The 15,897-nt window shown below is 35.9% G+C and overlaps 2 protein-coding genes across 3 annotated transcripts in view; one reads left to right on the forward strand and one right to left on the reverse strand.

The window, feature by feature from the left end:
- Nucleotides 1–4,349: 4,349 nt before the first annotated feature.
- Nucleotides 4,350–5,598, reverse strand: fancf (FA complementation group F). The gene has a single exon (XM_051099522.1). The coding sequence runs from the start codon at nt 5,489–5,491 to the stop codon at nt 4,490–4,492; it is 1,002 nt and encodes a 333-aa protein (XP_050955479.1). The 5' UTR covers nt 5,492–5,598; the 3' UTR covers nt 4,350–4,489.
- Nucleotides 5,599–5,785: 187 nt separating this feature from the next.
- LOC127156573 (growth arrest-specific protein 2) overlaps nt 5,786–15,897 on the forward strand; it is a 42,007-nt gene continuing 31,895 nt past the window's right edge. Inside the window, exons 1-2 of one of the 2 annotated variants that reach the window (XM_051099520.1) lie at nt 5,786–6,196; nt 10,987–11,135. In XM_051099520.1, coding sequence (XP_050955477.1) covers nt 10,988–11,135 — 148 coding nt within the window. In that variant the 5' untranslated portion in view covers nt 5,786–6,196; nt 10,987. The remainder of the gene's footprint in view (nt 6,197–10,986; nt 11,136–15,897) is intronic. The other variant, XM_051099521.1, reaches the window with a different exon arrangement.

A 15,897-nucleotide genomic window follows, 5' to 3' on the forward strand; every position in this document is an offset into this window, starting at 1 on the left:
GGGTTTGGTAATATACTATTAGTCATCAATACACATCAATATGAAAATTTTAACTGCAAGTTAATGACTTGGGTCTAAGCTTTAGGTTAATTGTTATTACTTAGCATACTGATTTACCATTGGATTGCGAGCGGTGAGTACCTTCTGGATCCTGACCCTCACTGACCACATCTTTGATGCTTGATCTCTCTAAAATAGAGTTTAAAAGTGGGTGATGGGAGAAATTACAGATAATTTGGTTACATTACATATTGGTAAATATAAATTATTAAATTATTAATGTGACTGACTATATCATATCTAGATAAATATGTCTAGATATCTATATCATATCTAGCAAGCTAGTACAATTTACGTTTTTTCTAAATAATGCGCGTTATTTACATTAATATGACGCACAATTTATTGATTGCAGTTATTTTATTTCACCAAAACTACACACATTTTAGACTGTGAAAACAAATATTAAGCTTCATCAACTATTCAGTTTCGCGGAACAGTTGTATCATTACCTCATCTGCTCCTCAAAATAATGAATGAATGACGACAGTGCAGTGGCGGGATTTTTTTTTAACACTTGCCAGTCCCACCTGCCGGTAGAAACAGGTACTGCTGAACAGCTGACTATTTAAATACCCGACACAAAAGCTGCGTTAAGTGGAATGCGCGTGATGTAAGCGGTAATCTATCACAACCAGACTGCTTTTCATTATGGACAGGCGAATTTTAAGTACTTGGATAACAAAATAAATGTTATACAACCTATTTTATTTTAAGTGCAACATATTCCAAAAGATCAGGGGCTTAAGCCCCCAAAGCCCCCAAATCATCATTCACATGCGCAAAAATATTAAATAACTTTTATGTTTGGCTGACTGCATTTTAGTTTGATTAATGGCTGATATGTCAAGTTAACAACGCTGAAATTTGTGTGTGCGCGCGTGAGGCGCCTGCGCGATCAGTTGCATTTAATAAAGATATAATAAATAAAATGCATTAAACCAAAGTGGCCTATACTTTTTTTTTTTTTTTTTTTTTTTTTTTTGTTAATCTGTTAATTATTTAAGATAAATAAATTTCGTGTAGGCTAGCCATATATACATATATATATATATATTTTTTTTCCTTTTATAATTTCTGTTTTTCTGTTCACCGAAGTGCAGCAGGTGGGTGAAGCGACGACGTGTAAATCCTCATGGTCTGTTGTTTATGCTCCTATTTGTGCATATAAATCTAACGCCCTAAAATAATAACAAAGCTTCGTTTGCTGACCAGGAAAATAATCTAAATGAACAAAATGCTGTCATTATACGATTCTCTGAAATTCTCTATGCTGCACGCAAATTCAGGCTAACTCAGAAACTTGCGTACACGAGCTCAGACCTGACGTGAAATTTGATCGTAGCCACAGCTCACGTTCACATTGATGAGTTCCAATTTTTGCGTCCGTACGACCAATGTTCTGTCGTACGTTCATTTCATAAATGAGGCCCAAATTAGTGACTGTATTTTTATTAACAAACATTAAAACATTCTCCATTTTTAGTGTATCTCTGTGGCAGAATTACAGCGCCACATACTGGTCTGATATGTACATTGCATCGTTTTGAGTTGGTTTTGGTGCTTTTGTGTGTATGCAGATATTTCTTAAGATGACGTCATGTTTACAGATTTTTTTTTTCTTAGAACAAAGTAAAAAAAAAAAAAACAAAAACAAAAAAAAGATTGAATATAGGGAAAGCTCGGGCTTTGTGTGGAGTGTGGATGAGCCCTAAATCACCATTTAAAACAAAATTAGTTTAGTAGGAAATATGATAGCACTCATCAAACATTTCATGTGGTTTTTAAATGTAAAACTGAAAACAAATACATTATGTGCATATTAAATTTAAATGATTAAGATGTGTATGGGGGATGAGCAGAATCACAGGAAGGTGAATGAAATAACCCTGCATGTACAAGTAATTATTTTACACCTAATGCTTCAAAGGCATTCCAGCATTCCTGACTAACGCCTCGCCACAAACGAGAGACTGTGAGAGAAATATCTGTATTACGGCGGAATAATGACATCAAGATTTTTCCTCCCTTTTCAAAAAGAAGTCCATAATGAATTGCTGTGTTAGAGAGGAAATCTCACCTCTGATTATTCACTGTGGAAACGGTTGTGTTTTCTCAGCATTGCCCTGCTGCTTTCTCAGTGCATATTTGAGCTGAGAAAACACATTTTCTTTGTTTCCAAGGAGACAGGGACGAGAAAAAAATGAAGAACTATTTGTCTGCTGTCAGAGAAAGCACAGCATCTCTAGAGCATCAGAACACAGAGAAACTACTTTGACGTGTCTGCGGTTTTTATCGATGAACAGGGATAATTGCAATGCTTTTTTGGTTTTCGCTCACTAATTAAAACATGTTTCGCTTAAACTTTTGAGATCTTTCCTTAAACGCCACGTACATATTAGCTGCCATAACTAATGTTAATCAAAACGCAACACATTCTCAGACAATACAGAGAAAACAGATTTATATAAATATTAGAGCTATTACAGGCCCCAAAACAACCTAAAACTTGTATCTAGAGATAAAAATCATAAAGACTCTGCTTGTCACAGGATGGAAAATCCATTTAGAGATTAGAAAAGCATTTAGTAGAAAAGGAAATGAGGTCCTGTTTTAAAGCATCACCAAACACAGTGCTATTGAGAATTCAGATGAAGTCATAAGCAATGAGGTTTCATTGCAGGTTTCGACAACCTCAAGTGACCTCATAAATCACTGAACGTGGAGTGACCCCAGCCCATGCAGATTCCTGATCTCTTTCTCCTCCTCCTTAATGTGACAGACATATGAAACCCAGCCCACGAAGCACGCGTCTGCTTGTCCCCGGGGACCAATTTAAGAGGCGCACGCGTTTGCTGCCTGGCCTCTTCCTTCTATTTCAAATGAAATCCTGTGCTTAATGCCGACGGTTGCCAAGGTGACAGTGATGCCACCATCTGTCATGCAGCCTATTCAGTGCAGCCCAGTAGCATTCTGCCTTAATGAAGCAGAGTATTTTTAATTATACAATGCAGATGAAAAACAGAATAAGCCTTGTATTGTATTGGACTTTTTATTTTTATTTTATCATTTTTAAAAATAGTTTTTGAACATTGGATGGAATATTTTAAATGTTTTTTTAAAGAAGTCTCTTCTGCTCATCAAACCTGCATTTGTACAAAGTACAGCAAAAACAGTAAACTATTTTGAAATATTTTTACTATTTAAAATAACAGTTTTCTATTTTAATGTATTTTAAAATGTAATTTATTCCTGTGATTTCAAAGTTGAATTTTTAGCATCATTATCCAGTCACATAATCCTTCAGAAATCATTCTAATATTCTGATTTACTGCTCAAAAAAAACAAAAAACAAAAAAAAAAACACTTACTATTATTATTATGTTGAAAAGAGCTGAGTAGAATTTTTCTTAGGTTTCTTTAAAGAATAGAAAATTCAGAAGAACAAAGAATCCTGAAGAAAAGTACTCAGCTGTTTTAAATATAGATAATAATAATAATAATAATAATAATCAGCATATTAGAATGCTTTCTGAAGGATCATGTGACACTGAAGAATGGAGTAATGATGCTGAAAATTCAGCTTTGATCGCAGAAATAAATTACATTGTAAAATACATTCAAATAGAGAGCAGTTATTTTAAATAGTAAAAATATTTCACAATATTACTGCTTTTGCTGTATTTTGGGTCACATAAATGCAGGCTTGGTGAGCAGAACAGATTTCTTAAAAAAACATTAAAAATCTTTGTTTTGCTCTATGTATGCATAACAAATTATATATATATATATATATATATAAAATGGATAATGGATATTATGGCTCTATATATATAAATTTAATGAGGCTGAATATCACTGATCTACTGAATTAAATAATTCCTTAGGAAATACAGAAACTTCAAACATAACTGTTAGCCTACTATTTAAGAGCTTTATTAATTATTCAGCTGTAAATAAAATACCACAGGGAACTCAACACTCAGATAAAGCACATGGCTGATGGTGTAAAGAGCACTGTCGCCCCCTATCTGCTGGAAGACTGAAGCTGAGGGTTGTTTCTCCTTCTTTACATTTTTTCAGTGTTGAAAAGCAAAATCATGTTCAGAAATTTCAAATATTAAAAAAAGAAAAAAAAAATCCCTGTAGAAATAATAAATGGATATTATGGCTCTTGTAATAAAACAACAACAACAGCAGCAATAATAATAATAATAATAATGATAATAATGATGATGATAATAATAATAGCCTACAATGATTACAATGAAAAAAGAGAGAAAAAAAAGTAATTTCTGTCTTTTAATTAATATTTTTAAAACATGTTATAATAATTATAAAAAGTGTGGGAAAAGTGCACACACCATATTGTTAAATAACATAAAATGTTGAACAAATAATAGCCATTTTAACTTTAAATCTGATGTATTTACAGCTTTAGCTGGATGATTAGATCAGTCCATATATTAATGCCTTTCACATTAAAGTCTCCCGCTTCGTGTTTGAGTGTTTTGAGTTCAGTTTCTGTCTCCTCTTTTAATGGTGGTCCTGAATTTAATAAATCTTTAAATCGATCAGTCAGCATGTTGAAGGTAACTGGCCCATCTGACGTCTGCACCCATAGACTCTCCAAGACGTCAAACTCCAAGCAGGACGCCCACTGTTTCAAAACACCCAAATATGCGTGTTTAAACTCTGAAGACTGTCGGGAGAGGACAGTACAAACAGCAGGAGAAAGAGATCTGCACAGTTTGCTGAAACATCCATCGTGGTCCCGCAGCCAGGCGATGATAAAGTGCTGAGTGACGGAGCTCGTTTCGTCATTAGTTGGAAGGAGCGCAGCTGCTATGATGTCACAAAGGCTTTCCAGTTTTCCCGCGCTGTCATGAAGGATGGAATCCAGCAGTGTTCTCGCATACTCGTCATTACCAGACCGACTCAGCACAGAGTTCAAGAGCTTCCCGAGCAGTTTGCCTCTGACCACTGCTTCAGTCTGTAACCCAGCATGACAAGTCCTGTCCAGCGTGCGGCATAACAGATTAAACGCTGATTTGCACATAATGAGGCTGTTCTGATCAAACCGGGATTCCTGTTCATCTGTGAAAAGCACTCGGATAACGGAGCTCTCCGCGGAAGGGTTTCTGAGTAAATTAACGAGCAACATGTGTTGACACTGAGCCAGTTCAGAGAACATGACTGGAGAGTACGATGGCAGAGTTTCCTGCAGGCGCTGCTTAGTGTCATTCAGACCGGACTCCAGCGCGGAGCGGACCGTGAGGTTGGACTGGAAGCGGGAGTGGAGCTGCTCGCAGTACTCAGCCCACTGAAACGCCCGGAGCGTGGTGTGACGGTCCCATTCACGTACGCGGTCAGTTTGAGACACGGCCAGTAATTCCAGTATGTTGTTCAGGTGTCTCAGCACAGCCTCCATGAGACTCTCTCTTGGCTGTGTTCAAAGAAACATAAACAAATCAACGTGCGCACGGAACTAAGTTCGGATTCAGTCCGCGTGCTTCGTTCTCGATTCGCTATTGGCTGAGAGTGCGAACGACGTCACCGTATTCGCGGTACTGAACTTCCACGGCAATATTTCAGAATAAAAGTTCTAAATTTGTTCAAGTAAAACTTTTACACAACCCAAGTTTAGTTAGATTATTTTACGCAAAACAATACTTGATCAAAATAGCTTATTCAACGCATGTTGAAACGTATAAACACATTCTCATTTTACAAATGAAAGTGCGTTTTAGTGAAAGCAAGTTTTGTAGCTTATTTTATTTTACTTTTTATCTTCACTATAAATACGTTTTTTATTACCCTTTTATTTTCCCGGTCAGTTAAGATTTTTTTCCCCTCTACTACGGGGCTCGTTTTATGCTCTCTTGCAACTCCGTGGCTCCCAGTCCCGCAGATAAAGGCGCGTCGCGTCGCGTCTCCCAGGGAGGCGGTGAGATTGCGCGATGTGTCTATCGCAGGAGCGCACTTTGAACTGAGACCCGCAATGACAGACGGATCTTTGAGACTCAGTGTCACGGTGAACAACAGTCTGAAGACCCTGTGCGTGAGAAAAGCATGAATTCATTGGAAACGACCGTCTACTGTTAAAGAACCGACTGCAGGCAGTGCATTGTGGAGGGTAAGTGTATATTTCTGTCAAAGACAAATGCTTTTTCCTTAGATAGATAGATAGATAGATAGATATCTTAATGAAATAAGATAGGTATAAGATAGATATTCTTAATAAAAGAAACCATAGTAATTTAAAAAAAATATACCTTTAAGATGGCAAAATACATATTTTTTTGCAAAAAAAAAAAAAAAGTTTTTGGGGAATGCATTTCATATTTTAGATTCATCTGTCCAATGCAGTCTGTTTTTGTGGTTTCTCTTTGTGTCAAAAATAGCTCATGAAAGCACCAGCGGCTTTGAAATATATTAGTCATAAAATGTCAAGCATGCCCACTTGAAAACAGAAAACAAAACTTTTTCTCCTCAGGCTGCCGAAGGTATTTGAGTTTTTCTTTCATATGAGCTGCCTCAGTAAAATTAGTTATTGTGCATTTAAAAACTAACAGTTAAAGTGTGTAATAGCCTGTAAACATAATTAAAGCCAGGGTGATACGTTCAAAATTAAGTAACTGGATTGTGCAGACAACTAGACTACATCTATAATACACTTAATAAACTTGCATGCAAAAGGCCAAAATTTGGATTGTATTTTAAACAATGTGATACGTATAGATGAACACTGCATTGAGATGTACAGTCCTGTGTGTATGTGATTTACCCTTCACTGTCCTTTAAGGACAGAATACAATGTGTGTTCTGTGCTTGTTGAACATGACACAGCACTGAGGCTCAAATAACTGCAACAGAATCAGATATGCCAGCTGAAGTATTATCAGTTATAAGTTCTGCATTAGTCAAGGTCATTTATGGTTTATGGAAATGCATACAACATATGGTAAACACCTATTGCCTTTATATCGCTCCACTGTCACAATTGTCTGCTAGAAAAATACTGACTGTGAAAGAATATCGTTTAATATAGTCCTAGCTAAAGGTTTGTCTATGTCACACTGTACACTGATCTTTGGTTTCAGCCATGTGTGCCCAGTATGTGTGTTCATATGTGTGTGGTGTTGAATGCACTGTAAATGTCCTCTCTATCTGTGAACTCTGCGGGTTTGTGTTTGCCGAGCATCAGTTTCCAGGTGGTGAGCATGCAGTTGTGTAGATGTCATGTGTCAGGAAATGCTGAGCACTCCTAGAGAAACGACAAAGACTTAAATGCATGTCTGTTTTATTTAAGAATCACTTGGAAGAAAATCTGAATGGTACTTGTCCACTCATTACTAGTAGAGTGTTCTGGGTTGCTGCTTAATGGCCTGTGGCAAATAGGAGATATTGTGAAAAAGAAAGGTATAGAAAGGGAAATCCAGTTTATACCGAGATTTTATAACCCGTGATTTTAATAAAAAAAAAAAAAAAAAATCTTCTGCATCTAATATTTTGTTCCCAGTTTATATTAGGTGGCCTCAACTACTATCTACTTACATGAAAAAATAAGTACAATGTATTTATTGTGTTCATATTGTATTACAAAGCATTTTTGCTGTTATTGAGGTCATATACGGCTAAGGTTAGGGTGGTATGGGTAGGTTTAAGGGTGGGTTAAGGTGTAATCAATGTAACTGCATAAATTAATTACAGATGTAATTACATGCAGGTATTTTTAAGTGCAATGTATAAAATGATTAATTTAAATGTAAGTACATAGTTAAGGCCACCTATTATAAAGTGGGACCAATATTTTAATTATGATTTAATTATATTTTTCAAGGTAAAACATTTTTTTTTACAAGTAAATATTTTACATAATCTATTATTAATTCATAAATATTACGTTTTAAGGAGACATTTTAATAACCATGCCTTATTATAAAAATGTGAAAAATGATTATTCAAATATTGGATTTAAAATATATACATTTTTAAAATTTGTTTAAAAAAAAACAAAAAAACAAACTGCAAACAAGAATTTCTTTCTTTTAATATAGAATTTTTAACATTTTCTTTAAGATAAAACGGTTCTATAACCAACATTTTTATGTAAATAAATAAAATAAAATAAATGAAATATTTATACAATAGTAATAAATAACACTGAATTTTAAGTCAGAAATAATTTTGTAAAATTTTGTTCCTCACAGAAAATATATAATCAGGTCAAAGTTTTTATGAACTGCATTTTTAATGTACTGTGCATAAATTAACAGATAATTACATTAACAGTGTCATGTCGTTGCCCCTTATCCACTGTGGTTACTAAAAAAAAATAGGTTCAAAAGGTAAGAAGGTACATCTTTGAACCTTATTTATCCCTAAAGGGTGCATATTAATTCCTTTAGGGTACATATATCGGCAATACATACTAGTACTTAGATTGTACACTGTCCCAGAAACAACTTTCTAAATGTGGGGGTTTTCCAAGCCATTGTTTCTTAGTGGTTTCTCACTAATTAAGTCAGAATAGCCCACTCCTAAGTCCCTGTGATATTCTGGTCTCTAGATATTTCTTGGCTCCCTCCTTCAGTGTAACTATTCTGAATTTATCTCATCCGTTTTATTCTCTGCCAGATCAGATTGCTTAGAAAAATAATAATGATGCAAGCACCGCTAATAAAGTCAGTCTCTCGTATCAGCTTTCTCACTCAACCCCTGATGAACACTGAATCTGTCTGGGAAATATTAAGAGCAGACAGACAGCTCTGATATTATTAGTGGACTGCTGTTCACCTTGCCTTTGTCCATATGGGACAGCGTGTCCTCTTTTTATTGTTTAGAGAGCCAGTAACACCTCTTTGATTTCTCTGGTTTCTCTTTCTTTCAACCTTTTCCAGCACAGGAGCTCTTTCAGAAAGATAGAAAGCCAAAAGATCTGGCTTTATCTGATAGACGTTTGGCAGGTAAAGTGAACTCTGGCGTACTGTTTTGTGGGACAAGGAAAATATACAGATTGACTTTCAGTTCGCCTTCGCCTGCCAGCCATTCAGAGCCCACCGCAACAATGTGACGATTGTTGGACCCGAGGCCTCATTCCCAGGTTGCTTAGTGGGATACAGGAGAGCAAAACTTAGGAAGAGGTCCTGTTCTGCATCACTGAAGATATTTACACTTCTCAGAACTCATAACGCCTCTCTTGTTCCTCACATGAATTATGGGTAAGGGGAAATCCCTCGCAATGCTGGCTGACATTCACATATTATCACCACTTATCTGCATTTTATAATACACCAAACCACTGCCACAGCCTGTAATGCATTCTAATTCTTGAATAATGTTCAAACAGCAATGATACGAAGTAACAAGCTTTTATACATTCAAAAGAACCAGATTAACTCATCTGATCAGCAGGATTCACTAGAATTACATGAGAATGTAGTGCCTTTATCAGTGTTTACATAGATCACTGATATATTTTCAACTGGATTCGTACATATTCCTCTGCAAATAGCGTCAGGTTATTACAGAGAAGTAAAACTTCCTTAGACAAACAAGGAAATGCTCCTTTAACAACAAGAGCTGTTATAATAAAAAGATGAGTTTGTGGAGTTGCTTGTTTTCCCTGTCTGCTATTCTTCAGAAAAATCCTTCAGGTCTCACAAATTCTTCTTTTTCTGCATTTGTGTGTATTTGAACCCTTTCCAACATTGACTGTATGGTTTTGAGATCCATCTTTTCACACTGAGGACAACTGAGAGACTCATATGCAACTATTACAGAAGGTTCAAACACTCACTGATGCTCCAGAAGGAAACATGCATTAAGAGCCAGGGGGTGAAAACTTTTGAACTGAATGAAAATGTGTACATTTTTTCTTATTTTGCCTTAATATCATATTTTTTTTTTCATTTAGTACTGCCCTTCAGAAGCTACAGAAGATACTTGCATGTTTCCCAGAAGACAAAATAAGTAAAATTTACCCTCTTCAAATTCAAAAAGTTTTCACCCCCCAACTCTTAATGTAGATTTTTTCCTTCGCATCAGTGAGCGTTTGAACCTTCTGTAATAGTTGCATATGAGTCTCTCAGTTGTCCTCAGTGTGAAAAGATGGATCTCAAAATCATACAGTCAATGTTGGAAAGGGTTCAAATACACAAAAGTGATGAAAAACCAAATAATTTGTGGGACCTGAGGATTTTTTCTGAAGAACAGCAGCAGTTTAACTGTTCAGGACAAGAGACTCATGAACAACTATTACTAAAGAAAAAAACACAGCTGTGGATCATTCAGGTAACAACACAGTATTAAGAACCAAGCATTATGTTAACTTTTAAACAGGTCGTTTTTATAAACTCAGCTATTATTTTCTTAAGTGGACAATATGTAAACATCTTCTATGTGAAATATCTTATTCAGGTCAGTACTAAATAAAAATTGAAATGCATATTTATGATCTCTCTTATTTTGGTAAAATAATTAATATTTTGCAGATTCTGCAAAGTGTATGTCAACTTTTGACTTTGATTATATTTAATCCAAATGATCTAATTGTGAAATTGCAACTAGTTCTGTTGTTTCATTGGAAAAGCATGTTCATTTGTGTAAAGAGCCTTCGGGTCAAAAGAATCGCACTAGGGCAGGACTGGGAGAGAAGCCGCACATTGTGTGTCTGTTCTGTCTAAAAGAAAAAAAAAAGGGAGTGAATATAATATCACAGGACAGAGAAGATAGAGCCCGGAGCTGGACTGTGATGAGAAGATTGGTATAGAGGATAAGAGTCCACTGTGAAACAACAGAAACTGAATGATCAGATGACTTTTGTGCTTTGTGGGAACGTGAAACAAGGGATTTCTTCAAAGTCAAATGATTGAATTAATGTTTAGTTTAATTAGTTACTCTCTTATTCTCTGTTTTCTGAAGCATGTTCAGTCCTCTGAGCAGTAAGCAGCAGCCGGCTGGTCCGGGCCTCACAGATCTGCAGCAGTACAGTCAGTGGCTGGCCAGCAGACATGAGGCCAGTTTGCTGCCCATGAAGGAAGACCTGGCGCTCTGGCTCTCTAGCATGCTGGGTAAGTCAAGCTGTTCCTACCTCAGTGCTTTAGCAGTTCCTGTGTTTTTCATATCAGTGATTCTCTGTAAAAAAATCACAGCAAAAATGATCTGTTGTGAGTTAAAGGGATAGCAAACCCGTAAGACCTTCGTTCATCTTTGGAACACAAATTAAGATATTTTTAATGAAATCCGAGACCTTTCTGACCTTCCATAGACAGCAATGGTTCTGCCATGTTCAAGGTCCAGAATGGCACCATGAACATCAACAAAATAGGCCATGTGACATCAGTGGTAATTTTTATGAAGATACTAAAATACTTTTTGTGTATGAAAAAAAAAACTAAAATACCAACTTTATTCAACAATTCTTCTTCTCCGTGTCACCCTAGTATCATTATGCAGAGTACTATGATGCATACACATGCTTTCCTCTGAATATATTTCAGTATTCCTCTGAATACTGAAAAGTATTCTAGTAGTGTCATAACATTACGGTTGAACCACTGATGTCATATGGACTATTTTAACAATGTCCTTACTACCTTTCTGGACCTACACTTTTCATTCCATTGACTTCCATTCATACGCAGTTTAATGCGTCAGATCGGAAACGCAAGCCCGTGCAAAAAGTTTTTGCATTTGCTGCATTACAAAGTTCAAGCTCTGTGAAATCTGACCTGTAAATTTGATTCACGTGACACTGTGTGACCAACAGCACATTGATACGTCACAGCATGACCTCGTAGCTGAATAAAAAAAAACAAAACATAAATTTAAAACTGCAGAGCTGCTGGAAAATGGAGTAGATTGTATGTATTTACATTTTAGGTGCATGATTATTGGTTATGTGTTGAAAAAAGTTTATTTTAAAAAAAGACCCTGCAGAGCATGACATCATATCACAACAACTGCAGCATCCAAGGGAATTTTGCATGCTCAAAGTCTAGTGTGATCGCGGCTTTACAGGATTGGAGTTAGAGTGAATAATTAAAGGGGTCCTACTATGATTTTTCACTTTCTGAATTTTAGTCAGTGTGTGGTGTGTATTTTTGGGATTAAAAAATCTACAAAGATATACATCTCAAAGTTAAAAATATTCGATATTCGAATGGTTGGGGGGTGGGACGAGGTGGGGATTAGCCTAACTTTAGCAATGCAGCACGGAGAGCCACTTCTAGGATGCTTCAACGAGCCATGATGTGGCGGGTATAAACACAAGCATTGACTAGAGTGGCCATGATCTGCTTCTGTGGCCGTGTCAGAGCCACACCGTAGATGTGCAGTATAGGGTCAAACAAGTGCGGAGGTGCGGCTGATGTGAACAAGCATTGACCGCGATTATCTCTGGTGGCCGTGTCAGAGCCCTGACGCGCCGCAGACGTGTGCAGTGTGTGGTAAGAAATTTATTCATCATACAGTGTAGATAGATTCACTTATAACGTGAGTGTTTTTTTTTTTTTTAATGCATAAACTTGTACTAGGCTAGGCTAATCAGTGATGATGTTCTTTGCTCATTTTCTGTAGCTGCTTTTTACTAAGTAAATGTAAGTATTATAATTAGTAACTTGCAATGTTTTTATTCAATTGTTGTCATGTTAAATACAAATTAAGTCACATTATGCTGGAGCTGGTTTCGGCAATGAAACTAAGTATGTAAATAATTAAATTAGCACGATAATATAATGTATTGGCGATCTTGCATAAGAACCCAACACTACTGTAGCGTATTATTTACTCACCCTCAATGCATCCTAGGTGTATATGACTTCCTTCTTTCAGGCGAATGCAATTGGAGTTATATTAAATATTATCCTGGTACTCCCAAGCTTTAGAACGGCATAGACATGTGTTTCTCTTCATCAGTCCAAAACAAGTCCAATAAAGTGCATCCATCCATAATAAAAAGTGCCTCACAATCCATGCATTTTTGTAAGAAAAATATCCATATTTAAAATGCAAGAATCACTTTAATAGCTTGTGCTAACAGTTGTACATGGAACTTGCTACTTCGAGAAGGGGCGTGGCAGTACTGAAACATTGGCTGTTCGCCAATCACAATGCAGTGGGACAGCTAACCAATCACAATACATTTAGTTTTTCGGAAGGCGGGCCTTCATTAAACCCGGAACTAATCAAGCCATTTGTGCCAGGCTGGGAGAAAGGTATTGTAATAATGTAAATTATGTGAAAATTAATGTGTTTTTCGAACCACCAAGCATAAGAACATTCTAGTTCTAGTACACCTCCAAAACAAAATCGAGACTTTGTAAAAGAGCATAATAGAGTGGGAAAAAAACAATGTTATAGAAGAGCAATGTAGATATATGTGTATCAGCATTTAAGGAACAGGAAAATGCTTCAGAAGTCTTTTTTTTCTGACATCAACCGTTGATTAAACCATAAATTAAAGGAGAAGTCCACTTACAGAACAACAATTTACAAATAATTTACTCACCCCCTTGTCATCCAAGATGTTCATGTCTTTGTGTCTTCAGTTGTAAAGAAATTATGGTTTTTGAGGAAAACATTTCAGGACTTTTCTTCATATAATGGACTTGATTGGTGCCCCGATTTTGAACTTCCAAAATGTAGTTTAAATGCAGCTTCAAAAGGCTCTAAACGATCCCAGCCGACGAAGAAGGGTCTTATCTAACAAAAAAATCTTTCATTTTTTTTCGAAAAATAAAAATTTGCATACTTTTTAAGCACAAAAGCTCATGTAGCACAGGCTCTGGGATGCGTGTTCATGATGCTACGAATTAGTGATGGGTCGTTCATTTTGAACAAATCTTTAATGTGACTCGGGAAGAACGAGTCGTCTCGGGGAATGATTCGTTCAGTTGCGCATGGGCGACATCCTATTAGGTTCTGATCTGGAATGAGTTGACCTGTTTCGAGTCTTCGGGTTTTTCGAGTCGTTCGTTTATCTTATGGGGCTGTCACGTGATGAACGAACAATTCAAACCCGAAAACTTCTCAGATAAGAGGTGAGGTGAGCTAATCATAGACCTAAAGACCCAGGTAAACAATGAATTAATCTTTTCTGTTTCTTATAGCATTATAGTTTTGTCTTGTTTGTAGGGTAATCAATGTTTGTGTAAGCAGTAGATGTGTTAGGGAAGTAACACGTAACATTTTATTTACATTTTGCTAAAATGAACAAAATGGCTCGAAAAAAGATTAGTTAATTTTGCTGAACAAGACTCAAATGTCAGAGTCAGTAAAATGATCTGAACTTCCTATCACTACTACAAATCACGTGCAAGTTCATCGTCTGTGTACTCCGGCTCAAAAAGGTAGAGTATGTCGAAAAACTCCATCTTATTTTCTCCTACAACTTCAGAATCGTCCAACATCTTTGACTTACTTGCACTTTCTTTGTGCGTTCGCTTTGTAAACACTGGGTCTGTGGTTCCGCCTACATTCGGCGTGACCTTTCGACATAATTCAATAGTATGTGAACGCACATCCCAGAGCCTGTGCTACACAAGCTTTTGTGCTTAAAAAGTATACAAATTTTTATTTTCCGATAAAAAATGACGTTCCACTAGATAAGACCCTTCTTCGTCGGCTGGGATCGTTTAGAGCCCTTTGAAGCTGCATTTAAACTACATTTTGGAAGTTCAACATCAGGGCACCAATCAAGTCCATTATATGAAGAAATATCCTGAAATGTTTTCCTCAAAAACCACAATTTCTTTACGACTGAAGACAGAAAGACATGATCATCTTGGATGACAAGGGGGTGAGTACATTATCTGTGAATTGTTGTTCTGGAAGTGGAGTTCTCCTTTAAACCATATTTCTGGCAAATTAATCTGCCTAGTAATAAAGGCTAATCCTAATACGATATAGGTTAGTAATAATATCATACTTCTGCTGAAGTGAACTAGTAGCACATTTTTATTTTTATAGTCCCATTCCACATGAACTGTGAACTTACAAAAACAGGCTAATAATTAGATACTAACCCTGAACCTACCTCTAAACTTAACCCTAACCCATACCTTATACTTCCTAGTACTTTGTGAGGTAAGTACACTGTAAGTACACATACTATAAAATGAAATGTAACCATTTAATTAATTAAATTGAAATAGGGAATTAAAAAGAAAGCAAGATAATAATAATAATAATAATAAAAATAATAACAATAATAATAATAATAAAAGAATAGTATTAAGTCATTTAATACTACATCCAATTAATGCTTGTCAGATAACATAAAGTCATTTCCGTAATGTGGTAATATCTAAATGAACTGGTCTTATGTGCATCAAGAATATTATTTATCATGACAACTTAACCAGTTAGGTTAACTCAACAAAAATCATTTTTAATGGGGAGAAATAAGCACTTAAAGTACAGTAATATCTGGATGGTTTTTTTTTTTTTTTTTCTATTTACAGTGTGTCCAGATTTAATAGAATTTCAATTGATAATGCAATCTGTGGATGTTCATGTGTACATTTTCAAGTAATTGACCTATAGTTACATGAGGTGTGCAACAAGGCTATGTCCCGAGACCTTCCTCATTCTTCTGGTGTGTTCTGTTCATGTTGTAGAGGAAATGTTTAAATCATGTTTCATTATTTGCATAGGTTGCTTTGAGCACGTCCAGCTTTGCTTTGTTTATCTTTTGTATATTATCATTTATTTTGTTTAATTTAAGCTGATAAGTGTGTCATACCATTACTGTGTTATACATTTATTTTTTGTTTTGATTTTTTTCTTTGATGAATCTAATTGATTTATGTGCATGCACAGGCATGGTTGCTT

Source organism: Labeo rohita, chromosome 25, assembly GCF_022985175.1.
Source record: "Labeo rohita strain BAU-BD-2019 chromosome 25, IGBB_LRoh.1.0, whole genome shotgun sequence".
Lineage (NCBI taxonomy): Eukaryota > Metazoa > Chordata > Actinopteri > Cypriniformes > Cyprinidae > Labeo > Labeo rohita.

Excerpts from the sequence above, each read along its gene's own strand:
- fancf (XM_051099522.1), bottom strand. The coding sequence starts at position 5,491 with ATGGAGGCTGTGCTGAGACACCTGAACAACATACTGGAATTACTGGCC.